This window comes from Microcaecilia unicolor, chromosome 1 (assembly GCF_901765095.1).
Source record: "Microcaecilia unicolor chromosome 1, aMicUni1.1, whole genome shotgun sequence".
NCBI classification, from domain to species: domain Eukaryota; kingdom Metazoa; phylum Chordata; class Amphibia; order Gymnophiona; family Siphonopidae; genus Microcaecilia; species Microcaecilia unicolor.
Genome location: NC_044031.1, coordinates 163,230,090 through 163,247,909, shown reverse-complemented (window position 1 = coordinate 163,247,909; position 17,820 = coordinate 163,230,090). Strand labels below are relative to the sequence as shown.

The 17,820-nt window shown below is 48.8% G+C and overlaps 1 protein-coding gene across 2 annotated transcripts in view; it reads left to right on the top strand.

The window, feature by feature from the left end:
* TRA2A (transformer 2 alpha homolog) overlaps positions 1 to 17,820 on the top strand; it is a 140,987-nt gene that overhangs the window by 23,752 nt on the left and 99,415 nt on the right. Inside the window, exon 3 of one of the 2 annotated variants that reach the window (XM_030201850.1) lies at positions 10,879 to 11,044. In XM_030201850.1, the coding sequence (XP_030057710.1) occupies positions 10,879 to 11,044 (166 nt within the window). Of the gene's footprint in view, positions 1 to 10,878; positions 11,063 to 17,820 lie in introns of both variants that reach the window. The other variant, XM_030201840.1, reaches the window with a different exon arrangement.

Sequence of the window (17,820 nt, the reverse complement as noted above, 5' to 3'; positions counted from 1 at the left end):
CTAGTACCAGACGACCTTCTAAGGCCTTTCCGGTACATGAAGCTATTGAAGTGTTGATTTCGGCTCAGTGGGCGGATCTGGATGGGGGACTGAAAGTAGCCGGGGCTATGGCCAGGCTGTATCCGGTTTCAGCGGATCATTTAGAGAAGTTTGCTTTACCTAGGGTGAATGCTGTGGTGAGGGCGGTCACTAAGAAGACTACTCTTCCAGTGGAAGGTGGTGTGGCACTCAAGGATCTGCAAGACAGACGGCTGGAGGCCTCTTTGAAACGTGCCTTTGAGGTGGCTGCTTTGACACTTCAAGCTTCTGTTTGTAGTTCTTATGTGGCTACAGCTTGTCTCAGTTGCCTACATTCTGTCATGGATTAGTTTTCGGAGTCAGATATGTCGGACACTCCTCAATTGCCCCTGATGGACATTGGGCTGGCGTACTTGGCGGATGCCTTGTATGATTTGGTCCGTGCTTCGGCCAAACTCATGGCCTTGACCGTTTCCTCTCGACGTCTTCTGTGGCTCCGTCATTGGGCCACGGATATGGCCTCTAAGCAGTGGCTTATTAAATTGCCTTTCCAAGTGAAATTGCTTTTTGGGGAAGACCTAGAAAAGATTGTTAAAGATTTAGTGGATTCCAAATCTCGCTGTCTCCCAGAGGATAGAACCAAGTCTACGCCCAGGCAGGGAGCTTTGAGGTCATGGTTTAGGGAGTTGCGACGGTATCGCCGCTCCAACGCAGCCTTCCAGCATTCTCGTTTTGGGCAGTGTTCTTCCTTTCGCAACGAGAAGCGTCCGGCTGGACCCCCCTCTCGTCAGGGGGCTCCGGCTCGATCCTCCCAATGATGGGGCGCAGGTCCACTCAGGAAGAGAGCAGATCGACTTTCTCTCTTTCTTCCAGAGTGGGCCAGAATTACTTCGGACCAGTGAGTCCTCGATGTAGTGCGAGAAGGCTACAATTTAGAATTCTTTTTTATGGAGTCCCGCTGTTTATCGCGGGCCAAAAGGACAGCAGTTCTGTAGTGTTTGTGAGACCTGCTAAGGATAGGTGCTATTGTGCCTGTTCCTCCTCTTGAGAGGCGCACAGGTTGGTACTCCATCTGCTGCCAAAGAAAGGAGGGGCTTTTCGGCCTATTCTCGATCTCAGAAAGGTAAACCAGTTTTTGCGGGTTCGTCACTTCTGCATGGAGACATTGAGGGCAGTTGCTGCTGCTGTTGAACCAGGTGAGTTTTTGACGGCTCTCGATTTGAGGGAAGCGTACCTATACATTCCCATTTGGCAGCCCCATCAGCGATTTCTCCGATTTGCAGTGCTCGGTCAGCACTTCCGGTTTCGGGCCCTTCCTTTCTGGATGGCCACTGCCCCATGTACTTTTTCCAAAGTAAAGGTTGTGGTGGCGGCGTTCCTGCGGAAGGAGGGGATTCGGGTGCATCCATATCTCGACGCCTGGCTGATTCGGGCGACTACAGCAGAGGAGAGTCGAGTGGTCACTGACAGTGATTGCGGTGTTGCAATCCTTAGGTTGGGTGGTCAATCTGGACAAGAGTCATCTGGTTCCTACTCAGAGTCTGGAATAATTTGGAGTGCAGTTCGATATGAAGTGAGGGAAGGTGTTTCTCCCCGAGGGGCGAAGGATCAAATTGCTTTCTCAGGTACGTACCTTATTGAGTCGTCACGCTCCCTGAGTGTGGGACTATGTTCAGCTCCTCGGTTCCATGATGGCGACCTTGGAGGTCATTCCATGGGCAAGGGCTCACATGCGGCCTATTCAGAATTTCCTTTTGAGCAGATGGTCACCGATGTCGCTTATTATCAACGACACCTCCCTTGGTCGAGTTATGAGCAGTCGTGAATGCGCTGGGGAGTTTTCAGGACCTTCTGCAGGGGCAGGCGGTTCATGTATTCTTGGACAACACCATGACGGTGGCCTACATCAATCGGCAGGGGGGCACTCGCAGTCTTCCCTTGGCAGTGGAAGTGTCTCGTCTCGTCTTCTCGTATGGGCGGAAGCGCATGTTTAGAGTCTGTCTGCAGCGCACATTGCGGGTGAAGACAATGTTCAAGCGGATTTTCTCAGCCGGACTCATTTGGACGCAGTGGAATGGACGCTGTTGGACTCGGATTTTCGGCTGATCTGTCAACCGCTACTGTATGTTTTTCCTCCGTGGCCTCTGATAGGGAGAGTTCTTTGCCGCATAGGGCGGCATCGGGGGCCGGTCGTTCTAGTGGGCCCGGACGGCCGTGGTATGCGGATCTCGTTTGAGCACTCTGAGCCACCATTGCGCTGTGCTGTTCCCTCTGAAACTCTAGTGGCAGTGACTCTTTGCTCTATATTGGTACATCAGTCTTGGTGTTTGCAGAGAACTGCTGATTGTCTGCTCCTCTTAGAGACTGTCTCTTGAAATATTCTGGGTTGCATAGGACTAGGTTCTCAACATCGGATCTATTCTGAACGTTAAGAGCTGTTTTATTTCTCATGTTGAGCATAGCTATACAGTATCTCTGCATATTGAGCACTGATTCACCTACTCCGTCTCTGCATGTAGGATATGGTTCCATTTCTAAATATAGAGCATGGTAATATGTCCAAATTTGTGTCTGTGTGTTCTCCTTTTGTGCTTTCTTTGGGTAACAGGAGTAGTTTCTTTACTAGTTTCCCAATTCGTGTCTAAGGGAATTGGTAAGGAAGAGCTTTAACGAGTTTTTAGTGCATCTTGCCCTGAGTCAGAATTCTCAGTCTCCACCTGCTGGGCCGGTCCGGAGGGACTAAAGGAAGGCAAATTAGCAGGTAAGGCCTAATTTCTCCTTACTGAGTGTTTCCTCATCAGGAGTGACCACCGACTGAGCTACATGTTAGGCATCTTCTGGGGAATGTGTTTGACCACCCTTCCTGTTTGGTTTCTACTCGACCTCTGATTTGGGTTGCTGTAACTCATGATTAACAGTCTGGTCTTTGGTCTCCGCTCTGGGAGACAGTCTGAGAGGACTTTGGCCTCTGGACTTCGTCCTCTTTAGTTCTTTGGGTTTTTTTTTTTTTTTTTTGCTCGGATGGAGAAGTGCTCCTTGCTGCCTTTCTGTGCTTAGGGGGGCTTCTGGTCTTCGTCTCCGTTGACCTTGGCTTCTTCCTGTGCACTGGAGGGGCAGCCAGTCGGTTCCATTGGTTACTTCATTAGGGGGTGATTTGCCTTGGGGTTTCGCAACTGCAGAGTTCTTCCTTGTCCATACTGGCTCTACGAGGCACAAGGGCTGTTCACCTCAGCCACTTCTTGCAAGCGGGACGGGCAACCAACTGTTCCATTGGTCTGTTCACTTGTTGGTACTTGTCTCGGGGCTTCACAGCATCGTGGGGCTTCCACTCCTATGCTGGCTGGCGGGGGAGCAAAGTCTGTCTCGTCCCTGTTGCTAGTGGATTGGGAGTTACCGGACATCTTTGATCCGGGAAATTTTAGGACACTCCTGTCCGTTTTTCCAGGGCAGATCTGGTCTTCTTTCTTTTGTGCTCCAGGTGCTTCTTTTTTGTGGTTTTCTGCTCAGGTGGCTACCTCTTCTACAGTAGTTGTACTGTCCGCAGAAGACTTTATACCCACCCTATTTCAGGACTACTTTGCTACATCCTACAAGTCTCTGGATTCATCTGCTGCTGATGTTAAGAAATGTAAAATTATGTCTTACCTGATAATTTTTCTTTCCTTTAGTAGCAGCAGATGAATCCAGCATTCTCCAAGGACAAGCAGGCTGCTTGTTCTCACATGTGGGTCGACGTCTGCGTCGGCCCAGGAATCGGACTGTATTTTGCCAGCAAAATATTTAAAATTTTGCCAGAGTCTTCTGGCGGGCATGTGCGGACTGATATCCCGTGTGAGCGCGTTCTCTCGGTTTTCTTTTCTGCGTGTTGAGGTGCCGTAGTTTTTTTTTCTGCGCTCCTCTCAGGCCCAGGAAAGTGATTTGTTTCTTTATTTTATTATTGTCATTTAAAAAAAAAAAAAGTTCCAGTAGTGTACTTTTTGTTCTCCGAGGACAAGCAGGCTGCTTGTTCTCACGACTGGGTGACGTCCGCGGCAGCCCCCACCAACCGGAAAAGGCTTCGCGGGACGGTCGGCACGCAGGGCACGCCCACCGTTCATGCGTGGCCGTCTTCCCGCCCGTGCGCAACCGCTCCCGCCAGTTCCTTTTTTTCCGCGTCTGGAGAGAGTTGTGCTTTGCCGCTCTCTCTGTTTTCAGCCGCCGGATTTTCGATCGCGTTTACGCGGATCGTTGCTTTTTCTCTTCATTTTTGTTACCGCCGGTTTCTTTTTCAAAAAAAAAAAAAAAAACCTGAGCGTGTGGAGCACGCGCTCCCTTTTTTCCCTCGTTTCCAGCGGGGACGCCGCGTTGCGGCCTAGTGGCCGCACGGTCGTTTTCTTTTTTCGAGGTGTGATTTCAGCCACCTTTGACTTCGCCGACGCGATTTTTCCGTCGATGTCCTCGAAGGTCCCGAGTGGATTTAAAAAGTGTGGTCGCTGCGGCCGGCCGATCTCGCAGACCGACACTCACGCTTGGTGCCTCCAGTGCCTCGGGCCGGAGCACAATATCAAGTCGTGTTCCCTGTGTCTCGGTCTCCGGAAACGGACTCAGGTTGCGAGGCAAGTTCTGCGGGACCGTCTTTTTGGAACTTGCGCCGGCCCCTCGACGTCGACCTCGACGGCATCGGTATCGACGCCCGGTCCTTCGGTACCGGTATCGATGCCCGAGACATCGGCACCGATGGCATCGACCCCAGGAGAACAGGTCCCGTCGGCCCGCCGGCGAGGGTAGAGGTGAGCGGCCGCGTGGGCAGTCGGCCCCGGTCACTCCCTCAGCCCGTGGCCCACGGGACCGAACCCTGTCTGACCCGGCTCCTCAGGACCGAGGGGGATCGTCCTCCTCCTCCTCCATACCTCCCGGCGCCGGTGACGCGCATCGAAAGAAAAACAAGAAGCGTCGTCACCGGTCGCCCTCGGTGCATCCGGACATCGGAGAGGAGGCGACGCCGAAGCGTCATCGTCGAGAGGAGAGGTCCCCGTCGGTTGTGGAGGTACCGACGCGTCAGGGTTCCGGCACCTCGGTGCCGTCTCCTGGCCCCCATCAGCTTTTGGCACAGACACCCTTACCGGCCCCACCGCCTTTCCCGGCAGCGGGCCTGGACGAGTGCCTCAGAGCCATCCTTCCGGGGATCTTGGAAGGGCTGATGCGCCAGGCCGATGTCTGTGGCGCCGGCGAGCTCTAGCCCGGCGCCGGGGCCGTCGACACCGCCGCCGCTTGCGGCGCCGGTCTCGACCGCCACGCAGGTGGAGTCCCCGTCGATGGAGAGAGCTCCGTCCCCGCCGGCGCGGGAGTCCACCGCTCGACGACACCGAGACCTCGGTGCCTCGACGTCGAGCCGGGCCCGGTTCAGGACTCAGCTCCACGAGCTTATGTCCGATACCGAGGATGAGGCCTCGTGGGGGGAAGAAGAGGACCCTAGATATTTCTCCTCAGAGGAGTCTACGGGCCTTCCCTCGGACCCCACGCCTTCACCGGAGAGGAAGCTCTCACCTCCTGAGAGTCTCTCCTTTGCCTCCTTTGTGCGGGATATGTCTATTAGCATTCCCTTTCCCGTGGTCTCTGTGGAAGAGCTATCCATCACCACCTAGAGAGTCCTCCACGGTACCGCTGCACAATGTCCTCAAGGAGACACTGCTTCGGAACTGGGTGCGACCGTTAACTAACCCCACCATTCCCAAGAAAGCAGAGTCCCAGTACAGGATCCACTCTGACCCAGAGTTAATGCGGCCCCAATTGCCCCATGACTCGGCGGTCGTGGATTCTGCTCTCAAGAGGGCACGGAGTTCGAGGGATACCGCCTCGGCGCCCCCGGGGCGGGAGTCTCGCACTCTGGACTCGTTTGGGAGGAAGGCCTACCAATCCTCCATGCTCGTGACCCGCATCCAGTCATACCTGCTCTATATGAGCATCCACATGCGGACTAATGTGCAACAACTGGCGGGCCTGGTCGATAAGCTCCCGCCGGAGCAGTCCAGGCCTTATCAGGAGGTGGTCAGGCAGCTGAAGGCGTGCAGAAAGTTCCTGTCCAGGGGTATCTATGACACCTGTGACGTGGCATCTCGTGCTGCGGCCCAAGGTATAGTGATGCGCAGGCTCTCATGGCTGCGTGCCTCTGACCTGGACAACCGCACCCAGCAGAGACTGGCTGACGTCCCTTGCCGGGGGGATAACATTTTTGGTGAGAAGGTCGAGCAGATGGTGGACCAACTGCATCAGCGGGAAACCGCTCTCGACAAGCTCTCCCACCGGGCGCCTTCAGCATCCACCTCAGCAGGTGGACGTTTTTCCCGGGCCCGGCAGGCTGCACCCTATTCTTTTGCAAAGCGTAGGTACAACCAGCCGGCCCGAAGGCCTCGTCAGGCACAGGGACAGCCCCAGCGCGCTCGTTCCCGTCAACAGCGTGCGCCTAAGCAGCCCCCTGCGCCTCCACAGCAAAAGCCAGGGACGGGCTTTTGACTGGATCCACGGGAACATAGCCGCCCTCAAAGTGTCCGTACCGGACGATCTGCCGGTCGGGGGGAGGTTAAAATTTTTTCACCAAAGGTGGCCTCTCATAACCTCCGACCAGTGGGTTCTCCAAATAGTGCGGTGCGGATACGCCCTGAATTTGGCCTCCCTGCCTCCAAATTGTCCTCCGGGAGCTCAATCCTTCAGCTCCCATCACAAGCAGGTACTTGCAGAGGAACTCTCCGCCCTTCTCAGCGCCAATGCGGTCGAGCCCGTACCACCCGGGCAGGAAGGGCAGGGATTCTATTCCAGGTACTTCCTTGTGGAAAAGAAAACAGGGGGGATGCGTCCCATCCTAGACCTGAGAGGCCTGAACAAATTCCTGGTCAAAGAAAAGTTCAGGATGCTTTCCTTGGGCACCCTTATGCCAATGATTCAGAAAAACGATTGGCTATGTTCCCTGGATTTAAAGGATGCATATACTCACATCCCGATACTGCCAGCTCACAGACAGTATCTCAGATTCCGCCTGGGCGCACGGCACTTTCAGTATTGTGTGCTGCCCTTTGGGCTCGCCTCCGCCCCACGAGTGTTTACAAAGTGCCTCGTGGTGGTGGCGGCGTACCTACGCAGGCTGGGAGTGCACGTGTTCCCATATCTCGACGATTGGCTGGTCAAGAACACCTCGGAGGCAGGAGCCCTCCGGTCCATGCAGTGCACTATTCAACTCCTGGAGCTGCTGGGGTTTGTGATAAATTACCCAAAGTCCCATCTCCAGCCAACCCAGTCTCTGGAATTCATAGGAGCTCTGCTGAATACCCAGACGGCTCAGGCCTTCCTTCCCGAAGCGAGGGCCAACAACCTCCTGTCTCTCTCTTCGCAGGCCAGAGCGTCTCAGCAGGTCACAGCTCGGCAGATGTTGAGACTTCTGGGTCATATGGCCTCCACAGTTCATGTGACTCCCATGGCTCGTCTTCACATGAGATCTGCTCAATGGACCCTAGCTTCCCAGTGGTTCCAAGCCACCGGGAATCTAGAAGATGTCATCCGCCTCTCCACCAGTTGCCGCACTTCACTGCTCTGGTGGACCATCCGGACCAATTTGACTCTGGGACGTCCATTCCAAATTCCGCAGCCCACGAAGGTGCTGACGACGGATGCATCTCGCCTGGGTTGGGGAGCGCATGTCGATGGGCTTCACACCCAGGGTCTGTGGTCCCTCCAGGAAAAGGATCTGCAGATCAACCTCCTGGAGCTCCGAGCCATCTGGAACGCGCTGAAGGCTTTCAGAGATCGGCTGTCCTGCCAAATTATCCAAATTCGGACAGACAATCAGGTTGCAATGTATTACGTCAACAAGCAGGGGGGCACCGGATCTCGCCCCCTGTGTCAGGAAGCCGTCGGGCTGTGGCGCTGGGCGTGCCAGTTTGGCATGCTCCTCCAAGCCACATACCTGGCAGGCGTAAACAACAGTCTGGCCGACAGACTGAGCAGAGTCATGCAACCGCACGAGTGGTCGCTCCATTCCAGAGTGGTACGCAAGATCTTCCGAGAGTGGGGCACCCCCTCGGTGGACCTTTTCGCCTCTCAGACCAACCACAAGCTGCCTCTGTTCTGTTCCAGACTTCAGACACACGGCAGGCTAGCGTCGGACGCCTTTCTCCTCCATTGGGGGACCGGCCTCCTGTATGCTTATCCTCCCATACCTTTGGTGGGGAAGACCTTACTGAAGCTCAAGCACGACCGCGGCACCATGATTCTGATAGCGCCCTTTTGGCCCCGTCAGATCTGGTTCCCTCTTCTTCTGGAGTTGTCCTCAGAAGAACCGTGGAGATTGGAGTGTTTTCCGACTCTCATTTCGCAGAACGACGGAGCGTTACTGCACCCCAACCTTCAGTCTCTGGCTCTCACGGCCTGGATGTTGAGGGCGTAGACTTCGCTGCGTTGGGTCTGTCGGAGGGTGTCTCCCGGGTCCTGCTTGCCTCTAGGAAGGATTCCACTAAAAAGAGTTACTTTTTCAAGTGGAGGAGGTTTGTCGTTTGGTGTGAGAGCAAGGCCCTAGAACCTCGTTCTTGCCCTGCACAGAACCTGCTTGAATACCTTCTACACTTATCAGAGTCTGGCCTCAAGACCAACTCAGTAAGGAATCACCTTAGTGCGATTAGTGCTTACCATTATCGTGTGGAAGGTAAAGCCATCTCTGGAGAGCCTTTAGTCGTTCGATTCATGAGAGGCTTGCTTTTGTCAAAGCCCCCTATCAAGCCTCCTACAGTGTCATGGGATCTCAACGTCGTCCTCACCCAGCTGATGAAACCTCCTTTTGAGCCACTGAATACCTGCCATCTGAAGTACTTGACCTGGAAGGTCATTTTCTTGGTGGCAGTTACTTCAGCTCGTAGGGTCAGTGAGCTTCAAGCCCTAGTAGCTCATGCTCCATATACCAAATTTCATCACAACAGAGTAGTGCTCCGCACCCACCCAAAGTTCCTGCCGAAGGTGGTGTCGGAGTTCCATCTTAACCAGTCAATTGTCTTGCCAACATTCTTCCCCAGGCCGCATACCCGCCCTGCTGAACGTCAGTTGCACACATTGGACTGCAAGAGAGCATTGGCCTTCTACTTGGAGCGGACACAGCCCCACAGACAGTCCGCCCAATTGTTTGTTTCTTTCGACCCTAACAGGCTAGGGGTCGCTGTCGGGAAACGCACCATCTCCAATTGGCTAGCAGATTGCATTTCCTTCACTTACGCCCAGGCTGGGCTGACTCTTGAGGGTCATGTCACGGCTCATAGTGTTAGAGCCATGGCAGCGTCAGTGGCCCACCTGAAGTCAGCCACTATTGAAGAAATTTGCAAAGCTGCGACGTGGTCATCTGTCCACACATTCACATCTCATTACTGCCTCCAGCAGGATACCCGACGCGACAGTCGGTTCGGGCAGTCGGTGCTGCAGAATCTGTTTGGGGTGTAAATCCAACTCCACCCTCCAGGACCCGAATTTATTCGGGTCAGGCTGCACTCTCAGTTAGTTGTTCTTCGTAGGTCAATTTCTGTTATACCCTCACCGTTGCGAGGTTCAATTGACCTGGGTTCTTGTTTTGAGTGAGCCTGAGAGCTAGGGATACCCCAGTCGTGAGAACAAGCAGCCTGCTTGTCCTCGGAGAAAGTGAATGATACATACCTGTAGCAGGTGTTCTCCGAGGACAGCAGGCTGATTGTTCTCACCTACCCTCCCTCCTCCCCTTTGGAGTTGTTTCATATTTTATTGCTTGTCATTCAACTGGCAGGAGCGGTCGCGCACGGGCGGGAAGACGGCCGCGCATGCGCGGTGGGCGTGCCCTGCGTGCCGACCGTCCCGCGAAGCCTTTTCCGGTTGGTGGGGGCTGCCGCGGACGTCACCCAGTCGTGAGAACAATCAGCCTGCTGTCCTCGGAGAACACCTGCTACAGGTATGTATGATTCACTTTATCACCTCCTTTTTCCTGCTGGCCATGCCTTTCCCTGTGCACCCAAGCATCTTTCTAGCTTTCACCATCTTTCAAGCTTTTCTACTTAATTGGCCACCTTAAGATGATCACACCCAAGTCCCGCTCCTCTCTTGTGCACAAATGTTTTTCACCCCCTAAACTGTACCATTCCCTCTAGTTTTTGTAGCCTAAACGCATGACCCTGCATTTTTTTTTAGCATTAAATCTAAGCTGCCAAATTTCAGACCATTCCTCTAACTTCCCTAAGTCCTTCCTCATGTTATCCACACCATCAGGGGTGTTTCCCCTTTTGCAGAGTTTGGTATCATCTGCTAATATGGGTGTGAAACTTGGTGTTTTGAATGCTAAACAGGAGTAAAAGAAAAATACATGCCAAAAGTTGGTATGCTTTAGTACATTAGGGCTTCAGAAATAGGTTTGTGTGAATTGTTGATTCTTATGTTTCAGGAGTCCTAGAAACGCTGGTTTTTTAAGAACAGTGTGGGTCCTGCACTGACCAGGAAGTCATCAATAGATAAAAGAACACCTGGTGGAGCAAGGCATTTTTTTTTTCAAAGAATTGGAATGCTCTGTATAAATTCTGGGCATTGGTTGTATTTGTAAAATGTAATGAATAGTACTGTTTGTCATTTTTATGCTTTAATCTGCAGAAAACAGCATTGTTATATGTGAGAAATAGAAATGGTTAAAACAGCATTTATATATTTATGCACCAAATTGGTTACGGTTGTGGTTTATTAATTTATAGTCCGCTTATACTTAAGCGGAGTATAACATACATAAAATGTGTAATTCCTTTTCCTTGTCCTTTGCTTGTGAGGTGCTCATACTCCTCCACACTAGTTCATTTTATTGCACTCAGTATTTGTTTTATTTATTTTTTTTTTTAGGTCAAGATCTAGAAGGCATTCTCATAGACATTATACACGCTCCAGGTCCCGTTCCCATTCACATCGGAGACGATCTCGAAGCAGATCATACACACCTGAATATCGCCGCCGAAGAAGTCGTAGCCACTCTCCCATGTCAAATCGGAGGCGGCACACTGGCAGCAGAGTACGTTGTATTAATTATGTAAGCTGAAAATGTATCTGATTCTAATATTGTCCTATGTTTTCTGTAAAGGTTTTACCTGAAACAGTTCAGTCAACCAGTGTTAATGTATAGCAGTTGCTAGGCTGTGGTTGCTTCATATGTATGATGACATACATGGAGAAGGTTGCATAGGAGTTATTTTTGTAAGTTGAAACATGTTTTTAATGTGCTACTATTTTTCAACTTTCTGGATGAAAAATATTTGTAAAATGTGGCATATGTCTGTCCTTTGAAAAGAGGTCACGGATATAGTACTTTTTACCCCCCCCCCATGTGTAAGCAGGATGCTAAACCTTGATAAATGGATGAAATCATCCAATGGAGCCCTTTGGTGTGTGTATTGGGGGGGGGGGGGGTGGGGGTCTCTAGCCTGAAAAGTTCTGGAAGCCTCTGAGAAACCAAACAGACATGCATACCTGTATCATCACACAGGACACTACTTGTCTCCATTTTTTTTTTCACGGATCCAATACAATTTACTGTTACGCTCTACCCAAGATTTTATCTGTTGAAGTTGAAGTATTTATTCTGCATCTTGTGCTTAGATATCTTTGACACCTTGGTGTCCCCAGTTAAGTTTTTTGGACTCGAGTTTTCTTTATTGCTGTAGTTACCCTTTTTGCTTCTATCTTCTCGGAGCTGGGCCACTCACAATCTCAATCAAGGCATTTGATTTCACTGTGGCTCTATGTTTTTGGTGATATGTCCCAAAAAGAGTCCCCAGTGGCTTTAAGTGAAGGTGGTGCAACAATGGGGCATCCTCCAATTCTTCAAAACCCTCTTCCCTCCCCCAAAAGGCTGTAACAGTGTCCATTCATATAATCCTGAAAGATGTTCAAATAAGAACATGGGAGATCTCCCCCCCCCCCCCCCAAATCATGCATCCAGTGGAAAAGGTGATGATCTATGTACAGAGTCCAGAAAGCTTCCAGATAAATTTTACACTCGGTGGTCAAATCTGTTGTCAGGAGCTAAGAGTTGAAGTCATAGTGCTTATTGGACCCCTGGAGAGAGATTGGATCCTCTTGTGAGAAAGTATTTCAGAATATAATTATTTTGTGTGTAGCTTCCTACTAGCTGTTCATGGGCCTCTTCCTACAAAGGATTGAGTTTGCAGACCACCTCTCTCAGGCAGGTTTTCTTAACTCATCAGTCTCTAGTGGGCAGAGGTGAGGAGTGCAGAAAACATAGTTGGATCACCTTTTTTCTTTCAGTTGAATGCAACTCTCCCTCTCCACAGTAGGTATTGATACTTGCAGACTCTCTCATGGCTGTGAGCCACAGATGTTGCTATAATGTGCAAGAAAAGTTTGCTGATGTGCTTCTTTGTGAAAAAAATATCTTTGGTTATAAGGTTGCTTCTATGGTAACACTGAAATGTTTAGATCTCTCCGACATGCCCGCCTCTTTCATCAGGTGTTATATGTGTGTGTGGGGGGAGGAGAGTGTATACAAAGGAGGACTTGCTACTCTTCGATCAAACACAGCAGGAATATCATTCTTGTCCCAGACAGAGCCAAAAGCTATAACATGCTCCTCAGCTAAAACCTGGGGCAGGGTTTTGATTGGTTGTGGGAGAACATAACCAAGGTTCCAATATCTGTTTCAAATTACCTCCAGTAGGAGGGAGTCTAAGGTTTTATGCAAGCCATTGGCCCCATATTACCTCTAACTGTTAGGGTTCTAAAATTCATCTGGCACGGATATAGACTTTGCCTATCAAAAATCCCTCCAAATTGGTCCTCCAAGAGTATCCTTGTCACATTCTACACATAAAAGAAATGTGTACGAGGAGTTTTCTCTGTCTCTGAGTGCAGTTGAATTTGTTTATTCACTCATGTATTTCCTGGTCACAAAGAAGAGAATTAAATACTATCCTAAAATGATCAGGCTACTCCAAGAGCCCGTACGAAGAAGGAGCCTAAAGATCCATGGGCATAACCATCTAAGTGCTGCAGTCACTAGGACTTATTGCAAACCATCCAGTCCCATTTGAGGCCCTCAACTCAAATGGAATTCGTAGGTGCTCTGTTAGGCATAACTTGGGTAAGAGCCTTCTACTGGAAGGATAACCACAGGTTCAGATGTCTGTTTTTCAGGCATGTTGATTGTTGGGTCATGTAACATCCACTCTATATGTGACTCACTTGGCATGTCTCCAAAACTGGTATAACATACTGATATTCAAAAGCACCTGGCCTGTTAAATGCTCCATAACATCTGTCCACTGATTTTTAGCGTAAGCTTGGTGGCCATATTTAGCCATGTAAATGCCAGGCCTATCTTTGGCTGGTTCAGACTTAACCATACAGTACTGAATATCAGTTTGACCCAGGAAGATTGAACCTGCCAAAATAAACCTGATATTCAGTGTTAGTCACCGGAAATAGCCAGGCATTGACTATCCGGGCTCAGCGCCGCCTGCAGGAGTTAGCCGGACTAATTCCCCGTGGTCTAAATATCGGGCCCATAGTCTTAATCGCTAAACCTTTATGGGTCTGTGTGCTAGTGGATGGGTTATTCCATGAGGACAAGCGGGATAGTGCAGTCTCGTACGTGAGTGATGTCACCCGACGGAGCCCTTGTGCGGGAACCTCTGTCCAGTTTGTTCACACAATGTTTTCGAGTATTGCATCATAAATGCATGTATGCACCCTCGCACCTGCTGTCGTACGGGTTGTAAAGGTTGCACTGATGTGGTGGTCCTTCAGCTCACTTTAAATTCTGAGACCATTTTCTGCCTCTCTTTTTAGTTTTCACTTGTTTAAATCTTGTCAGCATTGTGCAGGCCTCTTTAGCTACTTCATCTATTTTGGACTGAGTCGGCCTAGGGTATCCAGTTGGGTATTTTTTTTTTCATCAAGTCGTTTTGATTTCACTGCAGCTGTTTTTCCAGATATGTCTCAGAAAAAAGTTCCCAGTGGGTAAGAAGCATTCTCAGAGGACAAGCAGGCTGCTTGTTATCACATGTGGGTCGATGTCTGCATCGGCCCGGGAATCGGACGGCATTTTGCAAGCAAAATCTAAAAAAAAGTTTTGCCAGAGTCTGTTTTCTTTTCTCTACGTTGAGGTGCGGTAGAGTTTTTTTTTTTTTTTTTTCTGCACTCCTCTCAGGCCCGGGAAGTCTTCGTCTGTTTCGTGGCTTTTTTGCCTTATTTTTCTTTTAACAATTTACTGTTTAAAAAACAAAAGGTACCCGTAGTTTCCTTAATATTTTTGTCCCCTTTTAAGTACATAAGTAATACCACACTGGGAAAAGACCAAGGGTCTATTGAGCCCAGCATCCTGTCCACGACAGCGGCCAATCTAGGCCAAGAGCACCTGGCAAGCTTCCCAAACATACAAACATTCTATACATGTTATTCCTGGAATTGTGGATTTTTCCTAAGTCCATTTAGTAGTGGTTTATGGACTTGTCCTTTAGGAAACCGTCTAACTCCTTTTTAAACTCTGCCAAGCTAACCGCCTTCACGTTCTCTGGCAACGAATTCCAGAGTTTAATTTATGCGTTGGGTGAAGAAAAATTTTCTCATATTTGTTTTAAATTTACTACACTGTAGTTTCATCGCATGCCCCCCTAGTCCTAGTATTTTTGGAAGGCCTTGTTCTTCTCAAATTTTTTACTGGTTGGTATAAATGTAGTACAAAGCAATATGACAGAAGAACAGGGACCCTCACAGTCTCACAAACAAGCCAAACACGGCGAGGATGACAAAAAAACTGAACAGTAGATGATGTCCAACATATGGAAGCTTTATTAAAACACCAGGACTCGCCATAACTTGTTTTCTGGAGTGTTCCAGCGTTGGCGTCTGTTCACAAAGAATCAGCAGTAATCTGAATGACGCTACAGTCTAATCATGTGAGTATACAGCATTATATATACATTATATATACATACATATAATGCTGTATACTCAATGTATTATCAAAAGGCTAGTTAGAAAGTCCATACATCAATAGAGGACTCCTGAGGCAGGCCATTTCTAGCCGAAACACGACTTGTGTCAAGTCCTGGGGCAGTTCTGCAAAATGAAAAGTAGTAAATCACCGGGACCGGATGGTATTCATCCCAGAGTATTAATAGAGCTGAAAAATGAACTTGTGGAGCTACTGTTAGTAATAAGCAATTTATCCCTAAAAACAGGTGTGGTACCGGAAGATTGGAGGGTGGCCAATGTAACGCCGATTTTTAAAAAGGGTTCCAGATGCGATCCGGGAAATTATAGACCGGTGAGTCTGACGTCCGTGCCGGGAAAAATGGTGGAGGCTGCTATTAAGAATAAAATTACAGAGCACATACAAAAGCATGGGCTGCTGAGACAAAGCACGGTTTTAGTGAAGGGAAGTATTGCCTCACAAATTTACTGCATTTTTTCGAGGGGGTGAAATAACATGTCGACAAAGGGGAGCCGGTGGATATTGTATATCTAGATTTTCAGAAGGCGTTTGACAAAGTGCCGCATGAAAGACTCCAAAGGAAACTGGAGAGTCATGGGATCGGAGGCAGTGTATTATTATGGATTAAGAGCTGGTTAAAGGATAGGAAGCAGAGAGTAGGGTTAAATGGCCATTATTCTCGATGGAGAAGGGTGGTTAGTGGGGTCCCTCAGGGGTCTGTGCTGGGACCGCTGCTTTTTAACATATTTATAAATGACCTCGAGATGGGAGTAACTAGTGAGGTAATTAAATTCGCAGATGACACAAAATTATCCAGTGTCGTCTCGTCGCGGGAGGAGTGTGAAAAATTACAAGAAGACCTCGTGAGACTGGGGGATTGGGCGTCCAAATGGCAGATGAAGTTCAACGTTGACAAGTGCAAAGTGATGCATGTGGAAAGGAGGAACCCGAATTACAGCTATGTTATGCAAGGTTCCGCGTTAGGAGTTACGGACCGAGAAAGGGATCTGGGAGTCATCGTGGATAGGACGTTGAAATCTTCAGCTCAATATGCTGCGGCAGCTAAGAAAGCGAACAGAATGTTGAGTATTATTAGAAAAGGGATGGAAACCAAGCATGAGGATGTTATAATGCCGTTATATCGCTCCATGGTGCGACCGCACCTGGAGTATTGTGTTCAGTTCTGGTCGCCTCATCTCAAAAAAGATATAAAGGAATTGGAGAAGGTGCAGAGAAGGGAGAGAAAAATGATAAAAGGGATGGGACGACTACCCTATGAGGAGAGGTTAAGACAGCTAGGACTCTTTAGCCTGGCGAGAAGGCGGCCGAGAGGTGATATGATAGAAGTTTACAAAATGAGCGGGATAGAGCAGACAGATGTGAAGGGTTTGTTTACGCTTTCTAACAATAATAGAACCAGGGGACACAAGATGAAATTAGAATGTGGTAGGTTTAAAACAAATCAGAGAGAGTTTTTCTTTACTCAGCGTGTAGTTAGACTCTGGAACTCATTGCCGGAGAAGGTAGTGACGGCATCTGGCCTTGCTGAGTTTAAAGGGGGTCTGGACAGATTTCTGAAGGAAAAGTCCATTGATCGTTATTAAATTTTGGTTTTTTTGCCAGGTTCTTGGGGCCTGGATTGGCCGCTGTCGGAGACAGAGTTCTGGGCTTGATGGACCTTTGGTCTTTTCCCAGTGTGGCAATGCTTATGTGCTTCCATATATTGGACATTGTCTGCTGTTCAGTCTTTTAATCATCCTCACTGTGTTTGGCTTGTTTGTGAGACTGCGAGGGTCCCTGTTCTTCTGTCATATTGCTGTGTACTACATTTATACCAACCAGTAAGAAATTTGAGAAGAACAAACAAGACTGTTTTTGTTGCCCTTGCGGTGTTTGGCTTGTTGGTATAAAAGTAATGAGCACAGAAACTTTATTCAAAACTTTAAAAATACCAAAGAGATTATCTTATACTTTATTCTTTGTTCAATAGGAAGCTAGTGAAGTCGGTTCAACACAGGTGAGATATGCATGTAATGAGAGCATCCTACCAAAACTCTGGCCACAGCATTTTGCGCCACTTGTAATGCTTCTAGTACGTTTTTAGATAATCTGCCAGTAGACTATTAGTCAAAACAAGGGGTGGTAATGAATCACTGACCGAAAATTACAATAATTCAGAAGCTATTTTAAGTGTCTCAACAATCTTGGTGTAAAAAAAAAAAAAAGTCCTTAACTGTGGTTCTGATTGCCACCTACCAGCCAAGGTAGATGTGGATCCTTTCTCTTCTGGAACTCTGTTCCCAGAGATCTTAAAGATGAATGTTTTCTAGTACTAGTAACTCATGATCAGGGATGATTACTACATCCTGACCTTCAGTCCGTAGTCCTTAAGACTTGGATTCCTTCAGCTTACCTGATAGTGTGTCTCAGGTTCTGTTAGCTTCCATAAGAGTTTCCACTAGGAGGTTTTATGGCTCTAAATGGAAGAGGTTTGGAGTCTTGTGTCAGGGCAATACGCTATATCTGTCCTGTCCTAAACTGATTGAATACCTTCTGCATCTGAGTTGTATCCCAAGACGGAACTCTTTCGGGGTTCACCTCTTTAATATTTTTAATAGTAACATTTTTTATTGATGAAATTTCAAAAAGACACAGTCAACAATCAAATTGTACAGAGATCCTAATGCTAGTAAATGTACAGCAAGCTCAGTTTGCTACATTCTTTCATCAATCTTTTAACGGTTAATCCCCCCCCTTCATTATGTTTGACAACATTTTTTTTATGAGTGGCATCAAAGAGAACATTTATACCTTACATCAATTTTATATTACCCTAG